The sequence below is a fragment of the Nyctereutes procyonoides genome, unplaced genomic scaffold (genome assembly GCF_905146905.1).
Source record: "Nyctereutes procyonoides isolate TBG_1078 unplaced genomic scaffold, NYPRO_anot_genome, whole genome shotgun sequence".
In the NCBI taxonomy this organism is placed as follows: Eukaryota; Metazoa; Chordata; class Mammalia; order Carnivora; family Canidae; genus Nyctereutes; species Nyctereutes procyonoides.
The window spans coordinates 45394563-45422152 of NW_026575140.1; the positions used below are offsets into that span (position 1 = coordinate 45394563).

Below are 27590 nucleotides of genomic sequence, written 5' to 3' on the forward strand. Positions count from 1 at the left end.
TAGCCCTTTATCTGATATGTTATTTGCAAATATCTTCTCCCATTCTGTAGGTTGTCTTTGTTACATGGTTAGCTTTTATTGGGTATTTAGACTCCCAAAATCTAGGAGCCTTAGATAATCTACTTAACTCTTAGCTTCATTATCTTAGATCCCCAACTCATCCTGAGGCCCTTATGAACAATGTGAACTTCCTAGCAGAAATTAGAACAAATAGCAAGATATTTCACCCATGTAAAGTTCATCTCAAGAAAATGGTTTGGTAAAGGGCAGTTCTTGGTATAGTTCACCACCCTGCCTTTATCACAACTGCTTCTCTCAGCACCTTCTTCTGTCTCCTTTGGCTTTTCTCCAAGAACCCTGAGGCTTCTCTCTTTCTCTATATTTCCCCACCTCCAGAAGCCAGTCCTTGCCATTGCTTTAACTTTCCCCACTCTGAAATGTGTAGCTCCAGTTCCCATATTTCCGTCTTCCTGCTTGATGTCTCCACTGGGATATCAATGAGGATCTTAAAATTCAGCTTGTGGGAAAGTGACATGTCTCCTGCCCAATTTCTCCTTACTTTCTTATTTCTGCTTACGACTTCACTATTTTCCCTCTCACCCATCTTTTAAACTGGACTAGTATTTCTTTATGACCCCTTAGCCAATTAAATGCTGAGTCCTTGGCAAGACTTAGGGTCTCTTCAAACTGTCTTTTCCTCTTTCTTCCTCTGCTTCACCAATTTCTTCTTGTCTGAATGACTGCATTATCCCCCTAACCATTCTTCCTGACTCTGTCTTCTCTCTGATCTGTCTCTTAGTGTCTGCAGCATTTTCCTTTCTAAAGCACTTTTCCATTTGTCTACCTCACAAAGAACCTTCACTAACTCCCTTCTCCCTTCTGAGTTATGCACCACCTCTATGACATGGTCTATACCACCCGTAAGATGGGTGTGAAGGACCCTCTAATCATATCCTCTAAAAATGTCTCTAGGTAGTGTGTTCAAATCTACCCAAATAGCCACCAGGCATCTCAGTGAGCATGCTCAGTACTTTCCCATTTCATGCCTTTGTTCTTGCCATTTCTCATTGGTGGCATGCTTTTTAAAGCCTGCCCTTCAAAGTTCATCTCAAAACCACTCATTCAATCAAGCCTGCCCTACTTCCTCTAATTTGTAATTATTACCTCTCCTATACAACCCATTAAGTTTTCCCATTAGGTGTTTGTATTTCTCATTCTATATCTATTGCGGTCTTTTCTGTATCCCCTACTGTGTTTTAACGGCGGGTTGGACAGGGGCGAGGGGAGGGTGGTATCATGGACTCTGTATAATTCAATACGCCAGCTATGTAGGGTCATCATAACATAGGTAATATAACGGCTAAAAACACAGATTTTGGCTACAAAACAGTCTTAGCTCTTCCACTTACGATGTGCTGGTTAAGCAGTAGCTTACCTTCTCTAAGCCTTGATACCATCTTTAAATGGGAATATTACGAGTAACCTGCCTTAAGCCTTCTTAAAAGAGCTAAATGAGATATTGCACATAAAGTGCTTAGCGCAGGGTCTGACCTATGGTAATCATGCAAAGAATGCTCTCGTCAGTATTCTTTTTGTAGTCATTGTACACAGTAGATGCACAAGAACTTGACTGGAATGAATTGAAGGGGGACTTCTAGCTAAAGATGAAGGTAGAAAGCAAAGTATTATATTAAATAAGACCCCAGAGAGGTGCGTCCATATTAGAGAAGAGGCCCACGTGAGCTCTGCATCTCAACATCACATGTAATGCCTGATACTGAGGCAGGTGCTGCATAATCATTGGTTGTGCTCACATTATAAGGTGTCATATTTATATGGCAATGAGGACAGAGAAGATCAGACAGTAAAAGAAGGTCGTTGTCAGTCAACTTCTGTGCAGCTGTTTCGATTCACAAATAATAAATTGGCCTGATTTTGTGTCTGCAACGAACAACAATGTGTCTTCTAATGACTTTATGAAGAGCTTGCCAAATATGGGCTTAAGTAGATTTATCAAAGCATGTGCCAGAGAGAGAGTGCATTTCTGAAAACATGCTTTTGACTCTTCCTAAGTACAGATTTACGTAACACTAGGTATATCTTCATCAGATCTTTGGGACAAAATGAGCAACAGTGATATGGTTAATAGTAGGCTCAGTCTATACACTCCCATCTTAAAAGCTTCTCCTTGGGTACTTTAAGAAAAAAAGTTATATTAAAAACAAAAAAAAGTAATGGGATTCCCAGACAGAAATCTGTGTTTAAATGGCATTAAGACTGTGGTTCAAATCAACAAAAGCCAGGAAATCCAAAGTTAACCTTTATCCAGACTGTTATGCCATTTTTTCCAACTCTGTGTGTGCCTGTGAGCAGCCTTCCCTTTGAATTTCCTGGCTCTGGCAACCAAGTCGCTTTGAATTACAGTACTCTGGGTCTGCTATTTAATGGGAATGTACCCTGAGGATATACGCTTACTTGCAAGTGCTTTTCTGTGTCACTGCAAGCCCAGGAGCCATGAACCTGGTATTTTTCTCTTTCGAGTTCTTAGGGTTTCCATTTATGCCTAGATCAGTCCTGCCATATATCCAGGTAGAAAGACTTGTGTAACATTTGTGTTGCTAACACTGATAAAGTTTAATATTACAACTTTTATGTCATAGTTATAATTCAAATTCGTTTCTAAATGTTTGTTTCTCTCTCTTCACCAGACATGGCGATGACTTGATTGTCACACCTTTTGCCCAGGTATGTATCATGCTGACCCTGGCTTGCTCTCCCTCTGCCCCACGTGCAGTTTCTCTGTGGCCTCTGAACTTGCCCACTGGTCTCCCTTTGTTCCTAACCATCCTGATAATTGTCCTTCTAGGTCCTTGCCAGCTTGCGAAGTGTGAGAAACAACTTTACTGTACTGACAAACCTTCATGGAGCATCCAACAAGTAAGCATGAACTTTTTGTGGAGTTATGAATCCCTTCCATAAAGACAAAAACATTGAGCAACATTAAAAAGAAGAAGAAGAAAAAAAAACTATTGCATGGAAATTTGCCCTCCAAACTAAGTTAGGACACACTGAATGTGAAAATAGGATGGAGCACCATAGTATTTTAGAACTGGTAAGATGTTAGAAATTAGTCTGGATCTTATTAATCTTTGCACCCTTGACACTTAGTAGACAATAAGAGTTCAACAAACGGAAGCTCGAGATGAGGATTTTTGTTGACATTTGCTTGTACTACTTTACAAAGTGTGAATACTTATCAGTAACAGCCATAAATTCTACTAAAATTCTTTGGGAATAGCTATTAATGAATTCAGAGATTCAAATGCAAGATTGAAGGTAGCAAAAAGTTCAAGTCTAAGTTGCCTTTTTTGGATACTACATAAACAGGTTCATGCAATTTGATGAATGAAAGTGGGATTATCTTCTGCTCTGCCCCAAATAACTATATAACCTTGGTCATTTCAGCTAACATTGCCGAACCTTGGTCTCCTCATCTTTATAATGTAAGGTTTGAACTCCAAGTTCCTGCATAACTTTCTCCTCCAAAATCATTTCAATCTGTGAGTCTAAGTGCTATGCATTCACTATCCAGCATTTTAAAAGATCATCACAGGGCTCAGAAGGTCCAAGAATCAATGATTGTGGAATGGCACTCAAGGCACTTCATGATCCAGTTCAAATTAGTTTGATTGATAGTTGACTGGGTTTATATTTGATGCAGTATACATGAAAGCTAGAAACTTGCCCGGCCTCTTTTGTAGTGATAATCCCTGTTTGTTCATTTATTAAATGATTCACCCGGAAGTATTTATTTAGTACATACTATCTATCCATGCATATATGTATGTTTTTGAAAAATATTTATTGAGCACCACCTTTCACCAGGAACTGGTAATATAATAGTGCCCCAAAACAGACAAGTTTTCTGCCCTTTCAAGTCTTGCATTCAAATAGGAAGTGCCAGAGCATATGGTGGTGAATAATCAGACCAGGTCTCTAGCCACATGGGATCACATTCTAACAACTGTGGTCTGGTTGTTCCCTGCATGTTCTATTTTCCATCCTAATTATGAACTTACTGTTCTCTCTTCCTAAAATGTCTCTTTCCACCTGCCAGTGATTGTCTGGCTAAATCCTACTTGCTTTTATAGCTCATCTCTAGTATCACCTTCACCAGAATGCTTTGCCTGATCCCACCAAGCTTGGCTGACTGCCCCTCCATGGCCCCCAAGCACTCATCCAAGACCATTTAGGGGTCTCTGCCCATCACTAGCCTCAGTGTCCTTTCAGGTCCCTTTAGAATTACATTTACTTTTCCTTGAATTTCCAAGATGTAGCAAAATGCCTGACACATAGTATACAATCTGTAAATATTCACCACACATATAAATTTTTGAATAAGTAATTGTTAGAGAAAGACCACCAATTATTTGGACAATTATTATGTCAGAAGAGATTCCTTCCCTTTCCCCATCTTTTTCTTTCTTTCTTTCTTTCTTTCTTTTTTTTTTTTTTTTTTTTTTTTTTTTTACAGACTAGAGCCTCTGGGGCCATACTGTTGGTTTTATAACCCAGTCCTACCACTTGACAACTATGTGATGTGGGTACAACTTCTCTACTTCCCAATCTATAAAATAGGGTTGCTCTGGGTATGAAATGAATTGATATTTATAGAGCATTTATAACAACATCTAGCACATTGTAGGTGCTCCATAAATGTGAGATATTATAACTGATAGTTAACATTTCTCTTGCTGAATCCAGACAGTGTAACACTTTGGAATTTTCACATTCATTATCTCAGTTATAAGCACCATAAATGCTAGTTATGACAGGTGTTGTTGCCCCCACTGTGTGGACAAGGAGACAAAGCCTGGGGAGATTAAATGACTTGCACAAGAACGCAGCACTTCTGATGAAGAGCGGAGTCAGACCTCAAGCATAATAACCTGACTCTCATGGCAGTGTACTTTGTAAGGAATAAGAGTTGTTCTCTTCCCATGTAGGAGAAAACAGAGTTCTTTCTGTGTTTTTCTTCCCTGTGAGTCTCCTTGATGAACAGAAAACACTTCATTTCTGACTCTCTGGTCACCAAACGTGTGGAAGTCCCCCACCCTGCAATAAGAAGCAAGTCTTGGACACCAGCTGTGCATCGTACAATTTAACTCAGTTCAGACACTATCTACCTGGAGACCCCATCAGGTCCTAGCTTACAGGATCAGTCCCACAGGACTGCCTCTCACTCGGATGTCAGTCACTGCTCAGGCTGGCACCTGTGCTTCTCACCTACTGTCTACGGAGTGCAGTTTCCCACGGGCCCTTCCTCACGTTCAACTAATTTGCCAGAGTAGCTTGTAGAACTAAGGGAAACACCTACTTACCTTTACCAGTTGACTAAAGGACATGACAAAGGCACACATGCACTGCCAGATGAAGAAGCTACCTAGAGTGAGGTCTGGGAGGGTCCTGAACACAGGAGCATCAGTCTGCATGGACTTGGGGGGCATCACCCTCCCAGGGTGGAAATATTTACCTGCCTGGGAGGTCTCTGAACTGCATGCTATTGGGATTTTATGGATACTTCATCACATAGACATGATCAATTATTAACTCTGTTTTTAGCCCCTCTTCCCTCTCTGGAGGATGAAAGGTGGGGTTGAAAATTCCAAACCCTGAATTGTTGCTTGGTCCTTCTGGTGTCCAACCCCTCCAAGGAGCCTACCCAGAGTTGCCTCCTTAGAACAAAAGATGCTCCTAGTGTTCTTATCACTTAGGAAGTTACAAGAATTTTAGAAACTCTGTGCCAGGAATTGAGGGCAGAGACCAATATATTCTATTTCTATCACTTCACATCTTTGCTTTCACTACACTCATTAAGTCTTTTTGGGCTTGGGGGAGAAACCTCCCAGGGTTTTTTAAAGGAGAGCCATTTAGAAAGAACTTATGGAATAGATGAAGGTCAGAGAGCCAAAAGGCAGAGACATGAACTAAGAGAGTGTTTTCAGGAATTAAAATATTAGGAGTGAGTGGGGCACCTGGGTGGCTCAGTCAGTTAAGCATCTGACTCTTGATTTTGGCTCAGGTCATGATCTCAAGGCCTTGAGATAGAGCTCTGCACTGGGCTCTTCCCTGAGGGCAGAGCCTGCTTGAGATTCTCTCTTTCTCCTTCTGCCCCTCCCCCCTACTCTCTCTCAAATAAGTAAAAAAAAAATATTTTTAAATGTTAAAATATTAGGAGTAAAGCCCTGGACCGAGAGATGATGGAGGTCAGAACTCGGGAGGAAAGATTAATAAGGATACATTTCAAAGGCTTCTTTAGCTTAGCAGGACTCAAGTTTACCACACTGCTCCAGTGCAAAGGGTTATAAGGGATGTTTTTAGTTATTGAGTGTTAACCAGCAACTTGAATATTCTTTTTCTGTAACTATGAGGGCATTCAGCCTAACTGTGCTGGTTAATCGGCTATGCCAGCTGAAGCTGCTTTCTTGAGAATCAGGTCTCTCCACAGCCTTCAGGGTTTTGAGACACATAAACCTTCAAGAACTAGAGTACCCTAAGACCACGATTGTCACATACAGAGCTGACCCCAGAGCCCATTCTCACAATGTGGCTGAGGACCACTCTCCAAATTATGGCCCTTTGCATCACCTTTGGTCCAAACCAAACCACACTCATCAAACAGAATAGATCTCCAGCAGTAGGATAGTTGTATCTGATGATCTGTCTCAAATCCAGCCCCATGTTTGTATAGAGTTAATCCTCTTATTGATTCCAAGTATTTTCTTGAAACCAAGACCACCTAACAAAAGTTCAAAGCAGGGCACACGTACCACTAGAACTTCACCAGGAGTGGAGATTGCCTATCTAGCTTGGGCTGAGAACTGAATGATGGGCTTTAGCTACAAGTGAAGCAGCATAGTGGGGGCAGATTGGAAAACTGAGGGTTAATTTAATGCATCCCATCCTATTCCTAGATAGTCAATATCCTCAAAGAAATAAAGAAAACTGAGGACAAGATTACCTACCAGAAATGGGTACACTATACCGAGACCATTTCCCCCACATATTCATTTGTCATAACAACTGAAACTGTAAGATTCATGGAACTCACAAGTTGCTTTCTGGGATATTTGACTTGGGTTCCAGGGTGACTCTTCTTGCTTTAAATGTAACATTTAAGCAATAATTCTGTCCTTGGAATGGTTTTCTTGAGACATCTGGATAGTGTGGTTTACTATATGAAAAGGAACTCCCACATAGAACTCTACTCCTCATAAGTCAAGATTTCCTTTATCTTTTGGCTCTTTGCTCTGCATAAAAATAGTTCATTGTCTGCCTGAGCTTTACCACCCAAGGGGTGAAAATCTCAGTTTCTGTTGAGGTGATTTCCTTGCTCTTCCATGAAATGTTTCATTGAGAGATGCTTGATTGGGCCTGTATTTCTTGGCTTCAAATTAAAACCTATTATTTCTTTAGTCCCAGGAGTTAATTTTGAAAATATGGCCTTAATTTAGAGCTGTTAATTCAGATAAACATCCCTAAAGCATTTACTGGCTTCAACTGATGGAGAAATCACTTACGAGTGAGAATGCCCACCATTCTTCAGTCTGATAACCAGGGAGTAGAGCAGCTGGGAACAAAGAGGTGTCCTCCATCATTCAACTGTGCATCTGGCATTGCAGAAATCACTAGTGGCTATCAGGAAATCATGTGACATCTCTGTATCAACATTCTTCCAGGGCATGATTTAATCAACATGTATGTACTCTTTAAGAAAGAATTAATAACCACTTAACTTTGTTTTCAATGTAGATCTTTCATTGCTTTATGTCCTTTGGCATGGGATTTAAATTAGCGGAGAATAATAAAATCTCTAGCATTCAGAGGGGAAAGAACCCAGCCAAATTTCCTCAGAGTAAGTGAGGAAATATACATAAAAGTCCTCACACAGGAGATGGCACATTGTAAATTAGCAGTAAATGTTAGTTGCCGCCTGCTTTCCCCAAGTGAGGAAGAAACCGAGAGGTTCAGTGAGTTGCCGAGGGCTATACAGTTGGAAGGTGCCAGAGCCAAGATTAGGATTCCTGTCTTCTTATTCATGGTCCAATTCTTTCTCTACTGTGCTATTCAGGGCTGTAAAATATTAACTGCTGTGGCCAAATTATCTTCCCTATTAATACCACATCTTTAATCCAGGCATATAACTTCTTATGATTCTTCTATAAGTTAGGGACCACTGGAAACTGGGCAACCAATGACATTTTCTTCTGGCACTCATGACAGGTTCTAATTGGCACTCTCATGCCCTGCAAGCAATAATACAGCTTTCAGAAGTCATTTATTCATTTAATATGTGTTGAGCCTCTTCTTTGCACTACGTCTTGGGAAACCAAGTAAATATGGTTCTTGCTTTTGCAAAGCTTACACACATAGATGCTTATCTGAATTAACAACTCTAAATAAGAGCCTTATTTTCAGAATTCACTCCGAGGACAAAGGAATTTATGTAGTTTGTGTCATTTTCAAGAAGTCATTGGGAGAATTGGATGCTGCAAGTAGCCAAACTGTTAAGAAAGCAGAGATTCCCAAACATTTAGGGTCCCCTAGCTCAGTGTCTCCTTGCACAAGAGCTTTTTTTTGGAACTCAGCAAGAGAGGTAAAATAAAATTATTAACAATGTGTTATTAATCTCATGAATATATATTGAATGCCTCTATTGTAGCAAATGTTTTGCTGGTTCCAAGTTTACAAAGATGAATGAGACCCAGTCTTTGCTTAAATTTCTCACAGGTGAGTTGAGGAGACAGACAAGAAAATAGGAACTGCAAGACAGTCTGAGCAGTGCGAGGATGGTGCAAAGGCAGCAAACCACAAGTAGCAAAGCCAGTGACTACTCACAGGGGGAAGGCTAAGGAAGTGATGGCTGAAGGGATTCCATGTGCAGGGGAAGGAGTCTGCCACTTACAAAGGAGGAAAAGAGCAAGCAGAGCAAAACATTTGCAAAAGCCCAGTAATATGAGTACATGCTGTGTTTGTGGGAATAGTGAGAAGTATGCAGAACCAAGACTGTAGAGGAAAAGGAAACCAGATAAAACATTTATGTAGTATTTGGCTTCTCAGAGGATTGTCACATCAACAGTTCATCCAATAAACAGTTCACCAACATTTATGGAGTGCCCACTCTTTGTGAGGCAGGTTGGTATCTATCTACAGAAGATATATGGAAAGGAGTCAACACTGGATCCCCCCACCAATGGGATCATGGATTAGGTGAGGATAATATGTGCACATATGAGTTGTAACAGGAGGAAATAACCCTAAAGGTACAAAGCAGCAAGGGATATTAGAAGAGAGGTCAATTTTAGCAAACATGGTGACATCCTTGGCAGAGGATGGCATTTGACCTTTGAAGGTGGGATTCCGACACCAATGCCAATGTGTGGATTTTTCCCCTACACATCCAAGCAGTTTTCCCTTAACGCCAGCTGAATGCCCTACAACTCAACTCAGTTCTGATGCTCTATCTGCCTGTGCTTCTGATCCACCGACTATAGATCAGAAGTTCCCATGGCCCCCCTTCTTGGGTTTTGTTAATTTGCTAGAGTGGCTCACAGTACTCAGAGAAATATTTTACTTCAAGAATACTGGTTTATTATAAAAGGATATGATTCAGTAATGGCCAAATGGAAGAGGTGCAATCTCCTCGCATTCACCATCCTGGAAACACACCAAGCCCAGTCCTTCAGGGTTCTTAGAGGGGCTTCGTTACATAGTCATGATGAATTAAATCACTGGCCACCGGTGGTTACTGAACTCAATCTCCAGCTCCTCTCATCTCCCCAGAGGAGGGGCTGAAAGTGCCAACCCTCTAATCAGGTGGTTGATTCCCCCTGTGATCAGCCCCCATCCTTAGGTCACTCAGAAGCTTTCCATAAATCTCATTAACATAACAAAAGACTCTTTTTATAGCTCTTTTAACACTTATATCTTATAGCACTTTTTATAGCAAATTCCAAGAGTTTTGGGAACTCTGTGGTAGGAATGAAGACAAAGATCAAATATATATTTCTTATTATAAATCACAACATCACAGAAGGGAAGGTGATATTTACATGTGTGGAGAGCTTCCCATTCAGAGGAATAGCCTGAGCAATGTCAGGAAAGGGATAGCGCATGTTCAAGGAAGAATAAGTGATCCTTCCGTCCTTCCTTCTTTTTTTTATTCATTAACCCTTCACTGAGTGCACTGCATATGAAGGACCATCCTGGGTTCCAGGGATCCAGTAGTCAACAAGTTGTTCCGGGCCTACATACATTTTATAGTTAAACTAAGGAGTTCCGTATTGAACACTCATTAGTGCCTATTTTAATCACAGTTTCAAAGTGCTACTAAGGAGAAGTATGAGGTACAGGAGATCAAACGGCCAGCCAGTGGTTTGAGATGAAATGTCAGGAATTCTACTAGATAAGCTGGGAAAAGCATGTTGAGGCCAAAGAGCAGAGGACTTTGAATGCTAAGCTAAGGAGTTTGGAATTTAATCTCTTACTTTTCCTGAAAAACAGCCCTCAGTATGACTGCAGGTGTTATCAGCAGATGGAATAGAGGAAAGAGAATGCACTTTGGATTCAGAAGGTCTTAGCTTTGAATCTCAACCATGCCAGTTATAAACCATGTGTGCTTCAGCATATTTCTTAAGCTCTTAACCTCTGCTTCAGTCTCCTTCTGCTTGAAATGAGATGATTATATTCCCAGTGGAAGCTAAGAAGTACCTAGCATGATGTTTAGCAGGAAAAAAGTAATTTTTGGATGACAAGAAAATGTCATGCCATAGACAGTTTAAAAGTACTGTGTTTAGGGGATCCCTGGGTGGCTCAGCGGTTTGGCACCTGCCTTTGGCCCAGGGCGCGATCCTGGAGTCCCGGGATCGAGTTCCGCGTCGGGCTCCCTGCACGGAGCCTGCTTCTCTCTCTGCCTGTGTCTCTGCCTCTCTCTCTCTCTCTGTCTATCATGAATAAATAATTTTTTTAAAAAAGTACTGTGTTTAGATGACCTAGCTGATACATATTTGGTAAACATGAACCCTGTCCATCAGACCCTGCAGCTGTCAGGCATGTTACCTAGAAACTAGATTCCCCTAATGGATCACAGATGGATTTGGTGCACTTACAAACCTAGGAACTGGTGACCATACCAGTAGGGAGACCCTTTCTTAAGATCTTTGCAGGTCATTCTCGGTCATTTAGAATCTGGCTTCCTTCCCAAACTTGGTTGTGGATCAGAATTCACAGATTTATGTTAAGGATACAGATTCCCAGGCCCCATCCAAGATACACTGAAATAGTCTCTCCAGGGATGGAGAAGGGAATCATACTTTTAATAGCTCTGCAAGTGAGTATGACACTCATCCCTGCTTGAGAACCACTGACCGGCCTAAAGTCCCATTCTTCTGTGCTTGTTGCTAATATCCTATTGCTCTTTAGTGGGGCGGAAAGTCCTCTATTCTAGTGGTTCTGAAAATGGGCTCGCCAGATCAGCAGTATCAGTACCACCAAGGCACTTCTAGACATGCAGAGTCTCAGGCTCACCCCAGGCCAGTTCAGTCAAACACCCTGGGGATTGACTAGTCTAGCAGTGAATCTTAGTAAAGCGTTCTAGGTGATTCTGATGATGCTAAAATTTGAGGGCCACTGCTCTATACTCTTTGGGGGAAGCTCTCCCCCAAAGATTATATGGGAGAGAGAAGTTCCATGTGATGGGCAGAGAAGTTCCACAAAGCATGAAAAGGTTAGTGAGACCAGCAAAATTGGGGGTGGGAGCGAGTTTGGGGGATAGAGAAGAGAAAAAAGAAAAACAAAAAACAAAAGGAGGAGCCCAGTATTTGTGAAGCCTGGGTTTGTTTGCTTGTGTCATTAGACTCTTGACATCAGCAGGCTTGTTACAATGTAGAATAATGCCCAATTCCTCTGCGAAAAGACCACTCCAGAGGTTAAGGAAGCTGGAATGCTATTCCCGTGTGACTTTTGGCAACTGACTTCATCTCTCTGGGTCTCAGTTTCCGGAAGTGCAAAAGGGAGACCTGGACTGATTGGTCTCTAAGGGCTCTTCTGGCACAACATTCTAGCAGCGCTGCCAAAGGAATGGAGATCCACTCTGACATTTGGTGTTATTCCTGAGCAAGCGTATTGTCTGAGGACCTCCTGTAGCAGTGACACCTGAAACAGAGGGGCTGGTTAGGGACCTGGAGTAAACGACTTCCTTCCTGGAGAGCCTGAGCATCCAGGAGGCTGTGCATAGGGAAATTCCAGGCCATCTGGATATGAGAGGATTGCAGTCATCTACCAGTGTTATGGGAGACCGCCTTCTGGAGAGAGCATTATGTCATTTGATAGCTCATTATGACCTGGAAAACTCCTCAGTGATCATGGAGGTGGGGGGTGGAGAGGGGAGCAAGAGATGTGGAGGTGATGTTCATACACAGACTCGGGCCTTCTTTCCTCTGTTTCCACAGGAGATCCCCAGCTGCTACTAGTCAGCCACCTGTCTCCAGAGTCAACCTGCAAGGTAAGCTGCATCGTGAAGCCTAATCTCCCTGTTTCAAAGTAATAATATGTCACTTGTGCAGAAACTTTTTTCGGATGATAGCATTTGTTTGCATATCATGGCCCTCTGAAGTCTCTTGGTGACTTTTTTCAAAGGCATAGTGGAGCTTTACTTCATTCCATGTAAAACTGAATGAAATGCAGTATGAAACAGTTTTCCCATCATGTGCATGCCTGGGCTTTCCCATCATGTGATGGATGGGTGGTAATGGTGCTCCCCAGAAGGGAGGCAGGAGCTCTATTGATACTACAACTTCACCTAGGCTTGCAGGCCCCAGTGAATGCCAGGACAGCTAAGTTCAAAGGCCCCCAGGGGCCCCCAGGTTGGCCTGAGCGCCCCACAGGGTATGTTAGTGGTTTTCCTCCTAGCGTCAACTAGAGGTCCCACTTGAATCTACATCCTTTCCAGGTGTGAAACCAAAGCCTTTTCCAGCTCACAAATCATTTCCCTTGGAGGTCATCCAACTTTGTTCCTCAGATGTATGTGTGTGGGGGGTAGGCGTGGGGGATGGAGTTGTGTTTTTCTTGTGGATTTTTTTTTTAAAGAAACCTAATGTCTCATCTTTCAGGGCTGTGCATATACTCTCCGTGCAGAGTTGAGAGTTATGGAGGGGCAGGGCTACCCTGAAGCAACACTCTGGAGATGTATTGAACATAAAACCTACTTGATATAAAATGCAACCAGTTATATGAGGTTTTTAAAAGCCCAAAATGGAGTCCCTCCACCCCCACCCTCCACCCTCCCAACCATTCCCTGCTAGAGTGGTAGTGGACCTGAGCAAAACTGCAGGAGAAACAAGAAATAGAGCTCTGTTGAGATTGCCTCACACCAAACACTTCTCTGTCCAGCTATGGTATTCCCACTGGTTTATACTTAGCGATCTTCCTTCCTTGCATGTTGCATTCTCTCACTGGTATCACAGCCATGAGGATGAGGGAAATCATGCAAAAGCCCAACTTCTAAAACAAAGGAACAAAAATATAGGTTCCATTGGCTCGCTAGTTTCCGAAGTATTTATGGTACATGCTTTAAAAAAATACTTTTATTAGGAAAAGATTGAGAATAAGAATAAAAGTGAAAGGAAGAAATTAAATAAAAGTAAGTTTGCCTCGAGAAACCCATGATATGAAACAGAGAGAAGAAAATAGTACTCTGTCCAGGGGCTTCAAAGACCTGGTGTGCTGATGTACTATTTCCTTTAGAAGTTTGATAAAAGGAAACTAAATAGAGTGTTTTAACATATAACTGGTGTTATGTAGTTGGAGACCAAAGGAGGTGGTTTTGAAACTCCTATCATTTCATCATTTTAGCTTACCAGTGAGACACCATTGCTCATATTTCTGTTAGCCAAATGCAATAAGAAGCTTTTGACATCAATTTGAATATTTAAACTGTTTTCTTTTTCTTGTAATAAATACTGACAAACATTAGGAGAATATGTGATATTTATGGCTCTATAAATTAGCTCATTAGCCAGAGATGTTGTTGAAAAGATCATTTTGTGATTATTGGCACAGTTACTACAGCTTGGCACCTAGGGATTCTTTTGCTAAATTCTTTTAAAACAATGAAGCAAAGAAATGACAATACCACTTAGGCAATTTGTTTTTGTCTGTCTTTGTGGCAAACTACAAAAATTCTGGCTTTTCATCGGGAAGAGAATGTAGTGATACCAATTATTACGTAATTATAGGTTTCAAAATCTCCTTAATGCTTAACCACAGCCAGAAAAGGAAGGAGGACACACACATCCTGTGTTTTGTTCTTATTATCAGCTTAAATAAGTCAGGCAGATTTTTCCTGGTATTTTAATATTTATCAGCATGTGACAAAGAGGTGTGTTTAAATAGAAACTCTAAAGGGGAATGAAAAATAAGTAGCTCAGAGCAAACAGAATTAAAAAGCTGGAGTGCTGCTTTAAAAGATGATTTTTCATGATAATAAGATCAGGTTTTCATTTATTATCACTAATGTGGAACTCATTGTTTCAATGAAATCTAAGATAAAAGATACAAGAAACCCATGATCACTTAAACAGATTTAGTAACAATCCAGTTTGTTAAGAAAGCCTGACTGACCTAGGTAACTGTTCTTAGATTAAAAAAAAAAAAAAAAAGGCAAGTGTAAGAGAGAGACAGAGACAAAGAGAGAAAGAAAAAAGTTAAATATTTTTAAAAGGCATTTTTTTCATGTATCTAAATGAAGGAGATGCAATTCATTGTAAAAGCTAATTGTCAGAACCCATGGTTAAGCTGGTACATTTGCTCTTACAAATTGATCATTAACTGAAATAATTCATGGGGGAAATAGAAGCAAATTGCTTAGTCTTCAGTACCTTTATTCTCTCTATTGAATCAAGGTTTCTCTTCTCAGTTCTCAGATACAACATGAATTTCCCTCCTCTGCTAAGCTATCCCAATATTCTTTAAAAAAAAAATCAGTGTAATTGCTCCTTTTGTGTGCTATGGCAACAATCCCATTCTAGGTTACATTGCAATTCATGGCTTATGTGTCTCCTGCATTGGAGCACCTTGGTGGCAGGAGCTACACCTTATTCATCTCCTTATCATTCAAAATTCATTAGCTTAGCTATTTTCACATAGTAGGAAGACAGTAAATCTTGATTTGACCAGATCTGCATAATATTTGTGGAGTTTATCTTAAGAAAAACATTCATAATTTAAATTTCAACAATGAGTCAATATTTTTTATCTCTATGGATATGTAAAATATTCAACTGTGGTTTTTTTTTTACAATGAAAAAAATCAGTTATTGCATTGAAATGAAAAGAGGTTTAAAACACATTATATAACAGCATATGTATGTATATATGTATTTGTGTGGTCATATGGGTTTTAGACAGAAAGAGTTAAATACAAAAAGTTGGCGTTTTGCACTTTGAGTTGCAAAGCCAGAGGAAAGTAATTGAGAATTTAAAATGCAGAAAGTATAGCAGCGTGGAATTGATACACTCCTGGTTTCAGGAAAAAGATGCACTACATCCTTCTGGAAGTGTTGAAAATGCTAATACTGTGGAGTGTAGTGAACATCTCAATTTGTATCACATTTTGCCTTTGCACAAGCAGGAATTCCAGACCTTTTCCCTGTAGTAAGTTAGGATTGGAACAGAAAGGAGGAAAAACATAGAAGAAACAACTCTCCAAAACAAGGCAGGTTTCTATCATCTGTATACATTCAACATGGAAATTGGAAGTAATTTTTAGGATTTCAGGTCTCAAACTATTTTCAACAGAAAAAATCAGATAGATGAGGAAAACCAGTGTGTGTGTGTGTGTGTGTGTGTGTGTAGGATAATTGTCTCACTTTTTCCATCCATCCTATCCTTTGCCTTTGCATGCATTTCAGTAGTGAGTACAGATATGTCATGGGAAGTAAGAATTTCATGAAAGAGTAAATCATCCAGCATTCACTGCCTTTACAAAATGACTCTTTGCTTTACAAAAGAATTAGAGAAGGATTCCTCTTGATGGCCAGAACCTCTGATTCATATGATGTGACTTGATTTATAATGTATATTGTATATACAACATTTCAGCAGTCAAATCCATCTGTAAGGTGGGATATTCTATATTAATCTTCTTGTTCTAAAATTTAACAATAAACATATTGAACAAGAGCATCACCAATATAATAGATTGAATGACAGTGAGTCCCCAGGTCCATGAGTCATCAGAAATGACAGCAAACCAGGCCACGAAGATGACCAGAAAATTGCCTGAAGACTTCAGGCCAGACTGGTGCAGACCAAGAGTCTCTCCCAGCCTGGGTCTCCAAAGCCTTGGTTTATGGTGGTTTTAAACACCAGTCAATTAGACAGTTTTCAAGAAAAGCCTGTACGTGGAGAAATAAGATGTGATAACATAGGACTTTCCTGTATGTCTGAAATAGGTTTGCCTAAGTGAGAAATAGACTTAATTAATTTTTTTTCAGTACTCATGGGAATCTCTTTCTTCTATTCTGTGTCCAGGCCATTCTGGGTGAGGAAATGACTCTTTACTGGTTGCTAAAACAGAAGAAGGGGCTTTCTGCTAAGAAGCCTACTTCTCAGTATGAGTTCTTCCCACATCTTTACTTTATTATGAATATCCCCCCGAAGATTCATGGGGGTGTGCCAGACGCAGGATCTGCTCAAGGAGTGGACAAGGGGCTCAGAGAGTTATCTTGGATTCTAAGAAATTTCAGAAAGTCATGACATGACTGAGTTCTCATTCCTGGCCAGAGCTGCCAGGTCCTAGGATGAGAAATGGACTGTGGGTACACAAGTAAAGGGCTCTCTGAGAACCACAGCAGTGGCCTGAGAGCTGGCCTGTGTCAGATGACTGGAAATGAAGCCTGGCATAAGCACGACATTTGCTCGGTTTCTACATTAAGCAAGAACTCTGAGGCAGGATTACAACACTTACGGACAAATACGAATAAAATCAATTGTGTTACCAAAGGCTGTGGCCATGTACAACAAAGGAGAGACTGGGGGAAATAACCAGAGAAAGAGGGTGGGGGCGGGGGAGGGAGGAGAAGAAGAAGGAGTGGGAGAAAAAACTAGAAATATCAGAGAATTTTTTCATTAGTGTTCTGATTGTCCTGTGGCCTGAATTATTGGAATAATTGCCTTAATGACTCACCTCGAGTGTTTAAGCAGCCTGCACACAAATGTTAGGGCAAATGCGCTAGAAAAGCCCCAGTAATTCTGGGAATAATTCCCCAAATGGTTGCTTTATAAGAACTGCTTTTGTCTAAAATAGCCCTCTTCTGAACATTCACCCCAGAGCATCAATATCAGGCTATTTATATTGATCTGCAATTATTTCATGTATGTCTAAAATTAAGTGTGGGTAGTTGCAAAAACTTTGACAAGTCAACTGAAGTGTGAATAGTTAAAATGTTACCCTTGAGCAAACATTGCCAAAAATAAAGCCCTGCTCATTAATGGCTATTTCCCCAGTTCAAAATTAATTTCTAAATTTAGTGTGAACGCTTCTTCGTATTCAGTGGCACCAGCGAAACCTGCCGCATCTAATCTCTCACTTGCTGCCTCAAAACTTGAGTCCATTCCGGGTTGACTCCACTTCATGTTTCTGTGCTGCCGAGAAACACCATCCACCCACCCCCCCAGAAAGTTGGAATCATGCATGTTAGTAAGTATTTCAGTTATGCTATTGACGTCAATGGAGTCATTAAATAGATTGCTGGCCCTCCCAGAGGCAAATCACTGCCAGGGACCTAGATACAGACACGTTTTTTTACAAAGACAACCATCAGCTTTTGCTATAGCAGTAAGCCAGAGAAAGGGAAAAGTTTATACTGTAGCAGACCTATCTCCAAACACAGTTTATTTTTTTCTTTTGCATTTTAGTTCCGGCCTTTCTTTCTCTTTGGTTACAGTAGGCTCAGGCGATGCCCATATATTGTTGCCTCAGTGTTTTGTGTTCAAAAGCATCTCCTGTAATTGAGACCGTGAGGGGTGGCCCCCCACTTCTGAAAACGTGTCTCACCTTCAGCTCTCCACAGCCCATCTTGATGTTTATTTGGTGGCATAAATTGTCTGGGCAAACCGCTATTGTCTGCCAGCAAGGCTGTGTTTGATGTAGGGTTCCCTGAGTAAACAGTGTTTTCTGAACACACACACATCCACACACGCGCACAACTGTGTCCTCTCTGCCACTTCTGCATGGCTTGTAGCCACAGCCCTCCATCCACGAATCGACCTTAATGCAGCCTGCACTGTGCTGGGGCACTGGGGGCTCTGAAGCAAGGGGTGGAGGAGGAGGCTAGGGGGAAAGGTTCACTTCTCTCAGCTGCCTCATCCGCCTCATCTGCAGAGCTGCCGCAGCAGGCAAGAGGCTGCCCACGTGCCTGGGTCCTCCAGAGCCGCAGCTGCTGCCTACCTCAAGTCTGGTCATGCAGCTCCCAGGTGTGTGAGAGAGAGCCCTTCAGGAAACATCTGTCTCCTTCTGGGTATTTTTGACAGCTCCATTTACCTGGACAGCCCCAGGAGTCAGAGCCAAAGATTCACCTCATACCTGGACTCCTCCACCTCAGGGTTAAGGAGCCATCCTGAGCAGACAGCTTGCTTCAGATCTGGTCACCTGAATCCACCATGTTGGTTTCAGCTCTCATCTCCCTTCCCAACCTGTGCTCTCCTACTCCCACACCGCCCCACTTGCTTATCAGTTAGTGTGTGTGTGTGTAGACACATATATTGATATATATGTTTGGTTTTCTTTTTTAGTGTGTATATAAATGCCAGACATCTGACCACCGTTGCTCACCCCTTTTGGTGCATCTGGAGACCTGGATCCATTCCGCCTCCACCATTGCTCCTTCTCCTATATTCCTAGCTTTGAGTAGTGGCTTCACAGTCCATCCTTTATCTCTCTCTTTACCTCCAGCAGCCAATTCCTTTTTTTTTTTTTTTTTTAACAATTTTATCTATTTATTTCAGACAGAGAGAGAAAGAGAGTGAGAGAGTGCATGGGGGCAGGGAGAGGCAGAGGGGGAAGCAGACCCCCTGCTGAGGAGGGAGCCTGATGTGGGACTCCATCTCAGGACCCTGAAATCATGACCTGAGCTGAAGGCAGACGCTCAACGACCGAGCCACCCAGGAGCCCAACCAACAGCAGATTTTTATAGCCTTTCTTTGAATCATCCCCCCTTCTTTTCCTCTCCATCCCTTCTTTCTTAATTCAGTGCTTCATCCTCCCACACTTAAACCATTATGGTGGACCTCCCCCTCGGTTTGTCTTCCTTAATCCTTCCCTGCTGCAATCCACCTTCCATTCAGGTACTAGAATTAATCTTCTAAACCCAATGATAGTTATTTCCTTAGTTGGCTCTCCTTTGCCTTCAACACAAGATCCCTTCTTCTTACCAATTCCTGCAGAATTTTGCTCCTAATTCCTTCTTTGTTCTCATCTTGCACTTTAACCCCCATGCACAACTGATGGCTGAGGTGCCCTGAACATACTGTCCCTCATATGTCAGGTTCTTCTTGCCTTTTGGCCTTTGTACATGCAGTTCCCTCTGTCCGAGCTGCCTTTTTGCAAAAATATCACTCACGTATTCAGCTCGGGGATATTCTTACATTGTCAAGTGAATAAGTTCTTTTGACTCACTGAATCTTGGATTCTGGAGTCAGGATTCAACTAAAAACATAATTTCAATCCAGAGCCTGATATATATAACACATGCTTAGTAAACACTAATTCTTTTACTCATTCCCATCTGAAAAGTACATTCCTTACCCTTCAACACTCAGCATATCTGCCATCTTCTGTAGGTGCTCCCTGCCACACATCCAAAATTATTCTCAATTATTATCTTAGTTATTATCTCAAACTCAATAATTGGCTTGTCATATTATGCTGTATTTATTTAATTTTATTCCCTTTTCAACTAAGACTGTCCCAAGTTCAAGTGCTAATTTTTTTCAATATCCCCATTTTATAGAATATGACCTGGAATATAGTAGATGCTCAATAAATGTTTATGGAATGAAAAAATACAAATGAGTATATGCCCATACCTGAATCAGGAAGGATTAGAAAATTCATATTTGGCTTGTCTAAATATTTTCTAGCTCTGAGGCATGGATACAGTGCTGGCTAATCTTGACTACAGGTAACTTCTTTTCACTTGAAGTAAGCTCTTTATCATCCATTACTTCAGGGGGAAGTGGCAGTGCTAAGAGAAATACAATTTAAAAAAAAAGACTATAACTAGCTTATTACTTCATACTGTGCTCTTAATGCCTAGCATAGTGCTGGCACAAAGTAGGTACTCATTTAGTATATTGAATTGAACTGGGCTGGGAATACCTGGGCCAAAACCTTAGTACTTCTCTAAGACTCAGTTGTTTTCCTTGTGTTTTGTTTTTGTTTTTGTTTTGTCTAGAAAGTAGGCATTTTAATATTCCATCTTGTAAGATTGCTGTGAAGGTTAAATGAGAAAAGCTATATGTGTAGTGCTTAAGAGTAAAGACTCTGGAGCCAGACTGCCCCTCTCAAATCCCAACTCCATTAATTGACCTTGGGACAAATTACTTAACCTCTCCAAGTTGCAATTGCCTCACCTCCAAAATTGGGATGGAAACTTTACATATCTCATATATTGGTTGTAAGGATTCAATGTGTAAACATACAAAAAGCACTTAGAATTGCTTGTGACACTTAGAAAGTGTCACTATTAGTAGCATTTTATTAATCATGTTATGCAATGTGTTTCCCATAGCAGTGGTCAGTGTGTGATAGTTAGAGGCCCAGGCCTGCTGGCATAAGCAGGGAACCAAAACAGAAAGCCTTGCTCAGTACTTTCTAAAGGGTTCTGATCTACTTCCCTTCTATAGTAATACAATCTAGAAGGCAAGCTTTCTCGAAGTTTAAGATTCGTTTTCCCTGAAACCATAAAAATCTGAAATAGATTTGGAGCTGAAGGTAGGACACCATACAAGGATTGCTCTTTCTCTGAAAAACAGATTGCAGAGAATGCTGGATTAGGACTCAGATAAAGGATCTTAGTTGACTGAGAGCTTTCTCTTGCATAAGCCTAACCGGACTTCTCTTTTACAATAATTGCAACTCTACAACCCATTACAGCTATATTTGAATACAATGTTAAATACAGAATTGTATTTAAATACAATGTTTAGGGCTTAGTGCACACCTGCATGGACACAGGTTTTTCGACTTGGGGAGCTCAGCAGAGATTAACAATGGGAGCTGGTGCAGAGCTTCCCTTTGGAGAAAAGATAAAACCTGCTAGCAGAGTCTAGCCCAGGGCATGGCTTTGACTCCTTTTGGAAAGACCCTTCTGCCCTCGATCTTCTGAGAATGTGAAGGCCTCCTCTTACACACCTACCCCTTTGTTTTCCCTTTATTGGGAGGGAAGGAGGAAAGAAGGTCAGGGTTGGCCTAGAGAAGAATGAACATGGATGTTGGGAAATGAATGAGGAAGGAAGGGGACCTTCTGAGTTCCCTGTTTTCTCCCTCCTGCATCCCCAGGACCACATGATCTTGGGGGCAGGGTGAATTCTGCTTGCTTGTTTCTGATCAACCCTTGGCCAGCACTTTATGGAGTTGACTTTAGAGATATTCTCGGAAGCCAGGAGCATTTCAGGGAACAGTCTTTCACCAAGAGAAGAGAAACAAAGCAGGGACTGTCCCCCTTGAAACAGAGAATAGGCAACAGAACTCACTGGATCTTTTTCTTAGTTTATTGTCTTACTCCCAGCCAGAGCTGATGACAAGTAGCAAACGTCACTCCTCAGAGTTTTGTACACTTTTCCTACCTCCTCTTTGGCTGTGTCCATGGCATGAGCTGGGGCCATGACAATTACCCAGGCCATTTGATCCATTATCCAGCCCATTCAGATAATGCAGTCTTTGCCACTCCATCCTCAGTAGTGCTTTGACTTCAAATTTCTAGGGTCTAATCTGGCTAGTACTGCCCACCTGGCAAACTATATAGTTTCTAATGCCCACCTGCTTGCCTCTGATTGCAGGAGAGGAAAGGAGCTACCAGTTATTCAACTCCCGTTATGTGTCAGGCACGGGGCTTGGCCCTCTACATACATTATCTTACCTAATTCCCAAAACTGAACGGTTTTGTAGATGGTTGTCCTGATTTCACAGATTTAGAAAAAGAGGCCCAGGGAACACATGGGGTCTACTCAAAGACCACACAGTTAGTGACAAAGTCAGAACCGAAACCCAGATCTGTATTTCTTGAAAACACATGTTCTTTCCTGTCGTCTAGACCACGCTGTCCCGGCCCCACCCCATTGTAAACCTCAGAAGTTATAACTGATGAAAAGAGGGGTGGTGAGAATTTTACAACAGGAGAGCAAACAAACTGAATCATCTACAGCTGTAATAGCTACTATATAATAATCTCCTCCAATTCTTTTATTGCCTATCCAATTTAAGTCATAAAAAATGTGTAAATCTTAAAAGAAGTATCTCCTACATGGTAGTTATCCATTTATTAATTTATTCAATAATGTTTATTAGATGCTTACTATAGATGAGACACTGTGTTAGACACTGGAGATACAATGGGGAAGAGAAAGCATTTACAGCCTCGCCTTGTCGACCTGATAGCCCAGGAAATATTAAGCAAATAAATACACGATTACACATTTGATCATTATAATGAAGAAAAATACAGAATACTATAATATTGCCTCACCTGTAAACATGGGAATAATATTAATACTTACCATTAGGCTTGTTGTAATATTTAAGTAAACTATTATACATAAAGCATTTAGAATACTGCCCACCATCTAGTATTATTTAGTGTTGGGTCTAATTATTATTATCATTAGTTATTATTGGGATTAATGCAGATTAGGAGACAGGGAAGGCCTTTGTGAATGACTCTGAATTTGAGACCTAAACACTGAGTAGGAGCTGGGTGGGTAAAGACAGTAAGTGACAACTTACAGGTGCTGCAGTCTAAGGTCTGGATCCATAGGGTGGCAATGAGAAAGGCCAGTGAGCAGAGCATTTGTAGGCCACGTGTGAAACCTGTGAATTTTATTCTAAATTATGAGGGAAGCCATTAAGGAATTTTGAGAAGAAGATTGACATGCATGATCTGATTTGAATTTCAAATCAGCACGGCTCCCTGAGCCACAAGTCTGGGCTGTGGGCACCTCCTGTGGGCTCCCCAGGACATGCACTTTCTCTGGCACAATACTGGGCACCTGCCCCTTCCGTCCACCTTCATGGCTAAGCAGGTGAGCTCTGGATCCTGATTGGCTGAGTTTAGCTCTGGTTCTATTCCTATCTTTCTGTATGACTATAGGTGAGTAATTCCACTCTCTGGGCCTTCATTTCCTCATAGGTACAATCAGGATAACAATAAGATCTGCAGCAAAGAATCATCGTGAGAGCTAGATTAATGTATGTAAAGGGTTCAGCACAATGCCACACACAGCAGTAAATAAATGTTAATGTTTTTAATGTATTATAATGGCCAGTTTTCTTGATTACTTATACTTCTAGACTGTGTGCTCAGTGCCTGGCACAGGGCAGGTGCTCAAAAAAAATTGTTGGAAAACGTCATTGAAAAGGACAGTGAAAGAGAGGTAGTGCAATGAATTGTAAGCAAAAGAAGAGAAAGATTGCTGACTTGCTCATGGAAAAAAATGGGATTTTTTTTAAAAAGATTTTATTTATTCATGGAGACACAGAGAGAGAGGCAGAGACACAGGCAGAGGGAGAAGCAGGCTCCGTGCACAGAGCCTGATGTGGGACTTGATCCCGGGACTCCAGGATCTTGCCCTGGGCCGAAGGCAGGCGCTATACCGCTGAGCCACCCAAGGATCCCCAAAAATGGACTTTCTTGAGTAGATTTCTAGTAGTAGATTCTTATAAGGCGAAATTAGCTTATGGGGAAGGTGAAACTGAATGACTTTGCAACTGCCCAGCTGCTCCAGCTTTGGGGAACTTGAAACAATGTCCATGAGACAAAAATATGCTTCAGGATCTCTGCTGCCAATCTCGATTGCCATCTGCACAAAAAGAAAAGTGGGCTCCTAAAAGAGCTGCTGCATTCCCTCAAACTACAGGACTAGCTGTCTGGAAGGCACAGGTGAAACCTCCGGAGTTCTCCATTTGCTGGCTTTGGAGGACAGTCCCACTGGCCCAGAGTGTAACCCTGTGGCCAGTGGACTTCCTTTTCACCCCTACATTGCTGACAGAGGCTCAGTTCTACGAAGCAAACCCATACCTTAAATGTGATGCATAGGCTTTGGGAGAGGCTTTTCATGGCTTTGCACAGCTGGGAAGTCTGAGGCATTCAGTGGCAACAGCCGCTCTACGTCTCGGTGCAGAGTACCTGTCCCGACAGGGAATCCTTCAAATCTCTCTTGTGCCAGCTCTATGCCATGTGTGGGCATGTGCATGCATGCTGGTTTGTTATGTTGGTTTTCTTTTAATCCTAGGGGAAAGTAGGGGTTCTTTAAATGCCTTTTTAGTCAATACAATGGGCCTCTGTCCTCACTGACCTGGTTTTCTATTATTTCTTCCTCTTGCATTGCAAATTTCACCAGTCTGTCTCTCTTCACCTGCAGATCGTGTCTAGGCTTCCCTCTGGTTTGCTGTTTTCTTCATGCCCCTCATACCTCCAAACCACCTTCTCTATAGGCCTCTTAATGAGACTCAAACATACCTATGGAAAGCCTCCTACAATTAGTCTTGCTTATTGTAATAATTGTCTACTCTTTTTAAAAAAATTTTTATTTATTTATTCATGAGAGACAGAGAGAAAGAGAGTGAGAGCGAGCAAGAGAGAGGCAGAGACATAGGCAGAGGGAGAAGCAGGCTCCATGCAGGGAGCCTGACGTGGGACTCAATCCTGGGTCTCCAGGATCAGGCCCTGGGCTGAAGGTGGTGCTAAACTGCTGAGCCACCCGGGCTGCCCTGTCTACCCTTCATATATTGTATTGGGGTATCCATGTCCTGCATTGGTTTTTAAAAACATAATTTTTCTTTATGCCATTGGCATATGTTCCTTCATCTGTTTGAGTATTTGTGTGTTCTGTAGGCTAAAAATTTTTATTGTGGCCTCCTACCAAGTAAAGGGGAAGGGAAGTGCTAAGTTGAATAAGACTCAGAATCTGATCTTGAGTTTGCACCATCTGGGAATAAAAGTGTAGAGAAAAAACTACCGGAAGATATAGATCATATCAGTCAGGATACTCCAAAGAAGCAGAAGCAGTGTGAGAATATATATACACATATTTATGATTTATTTTAAAGATTTGGCTTGTGTTATTGTAGGGGCTAGCAAGTTTAAATTTCTGGAAACTCAGGCAGGAGTTAATGCTGTGTTCTTGAGGCAGAATCTGTTCCTTTCCAAGAAACCTGGTTTTGCTCTTAGGACTTCAACTGATGGGGTAAGGCCCACCAATATTGAAGGTAATCTCTTTTACTTAAGATCCACTGACTGTAGATATTAATCACATCTACAAAATATCTTCACAACACCTAGATCTATATTGGTTAAATATCCAGGTACTATTGCCTAGACAAGTTGACACATAAATCATCAAAAGGACCAATGAATAAATAAACAAGCCTGCCCTGGATATCAGACCAGAATTATGCCCAGTTCTACACACACACACAAAATATAAGATCCAGGAGAATAAAAAATCTTTATATTCCTTCTGACTAATTGAGACTTTACTTCAAAACATGGTAAATAACCATTCCTCCCAGCTCACAGAATTGTTTTGAAAACAGTATGATGGTTTGAAAGACCACAAGGGCAATGTGTTTGTATTTTGAACATCCTGACAGTCCCCGGCAGTGGTGACACACCTACTAAATGTTGGTGACACCACAGATGCCCCACATTCTCACCATTCTCTCTGCTGAGCAGCAGTGAGAGAAAAGAAATCTTGGGCTTCGGCTCTACAAGAATGCCAGTCATTCTGTTCCCTGTGTCTGGAGACTATAAACTATTACTGTAAACTCAGTTGGGAGAAATATTTCAAAAACAGGTTAGTTTGGCCAGAAATATGTTGGAGTGGGGTGAGCATCCGCTTTATGTATAGTATTTGTTTCCACAGAAAGGGGTCTGGAACATTCATCTCCTCTTGAGGAAATTTGATGTCAGCCCCATTTGCTAGGTCATCCATGAGACCCTTTCTTTCTCAGACATGGACTGTAACACCTCCTCATGTCCATGCTTTCTCTGCATCTTGTGTTCCTGCCACTGAGAACATACACATCAGAGATGAGGCCTCCAGCCCCTTTGCCGAGCACATAGCAGAGCTGTTGGCCACAGCTCCCAGCCTCTGCTCTCACCACTGCAGTTCTGCATCTCAGGGGGATTCCCTGGGTACTCTAACTGTGAGCCAGGTGGTGCCCATAACCACCTCTGTCCAGAACATCTCAGACTTGTGACCATTTGCCTTTAGATAAGGAATTGCTCTCAGCAAGTAACTAAACTGAATCAACTATGGATACTTTCTAGCATCCAAGGAATTGACATCTCAGCTGGTTCTTTTCTCCCAAATCTTGCTTGGTCTGGAGTCACAGGTATACTCAAGTTGTAGAAACACTTCTCTTTGTGTCCTCTTTTTCTGCAGCGATGGAATATGCTCCTTCAATTTCATTTTCTGATTTTGTTGGTGGGATTACTTATTACCCTCTACTTCTTGGGTTTCTATGGAGGAGAGTCACTCTGATTTTTAGCAGGGAACAGCATTGGGGAAACATTCCCTTTTCACCATTCTGTGTTGCCAGAGCAAAGACCAAAGGCAGGTTATACTGGGTAGAATTTATAGCAGAGACAAGTTTTGCCTCAGTGAACCATTTAGCCCAGTAAAGATTTGGCAGAAAATGGAATGTGTTTCCTGGGAGGTGGTTCATTCTGTGCGCCTTGCCAGAAGAGCATGTCTAGATAGATGTAGAAAGTTTAACATGAGATTCTCTTATTCAGAAGAAGGGCAGGCTCAGCCAATTCTGAGATTTTCCCTGCATTATGAGCATATATAATTGAACAGTGGTTTGACGAATCACTTTTAATGCTATACTATACCCAAAGTGTTTTCTTTGTTTTCAAAGAATTCACTCTGAAACATTTGTTTCAACTACAAAACAGGAGGAAGAAGGGTTAACGTAATATTAAATCCCTGCTAAACATAAGATTTGCTGTTAGGAACTGCAATCTTTTCCTCATGCATAACCCTTTATGAAGTCATTATTATCTCACTTTTCTAAACTACTGAAACCATGCCCTGGTGAAGGTAGCTATTAATATAAAAACACTCAGCTAGTAAGTGAAAGAGCTAAGATTTGAACTCTGGCTTGTTCGGCTCCAAAGATGCCTGGCACTAGTCCTCTGTGCTATCAGGTACATAAAGTCTTGTAGGTGATGCCCACACAGGTACCTGTTTTCAAGGGATACAAGCCCTTAAGATGATGCTTACACCTGCTCCAGTCATACTCGGCGTTC

At 41.4% G+C, this 27590-nt stretch overlaps 1 protein-coding gene across 2 annotated transcripts in view; it reads left to right on the top strand.

Moving 5' to 3' along the window:
- PDE4B (phosphodiesterase 4B) overlaps positions 1–27590 on the top strand; it is a 346024-nt gene that overhangs the window by 230710 nt on the left and 87724 nt on the right. The window contains exons 3-5 of one of the 2 annotated variants that reach the window (XM_055306684.1): positions 2709–2745; positions 2867–2937; positions 12510–12562. In XM_055306684.1, the coding sequence (XP_055162659.1) occupies positions 2709–2745; positions 2867–2937; positions 12510–12562 (161 nt within the window). Of the gene's footprint in view, positions 1–2708; positions 2746–2866; positions 2938–12509; positions 12563–18353; positions 18379–27590 lie in introns of both variants that reach the window. The other variant, XM_055306686.1, reaches the window with a different exon arrangement.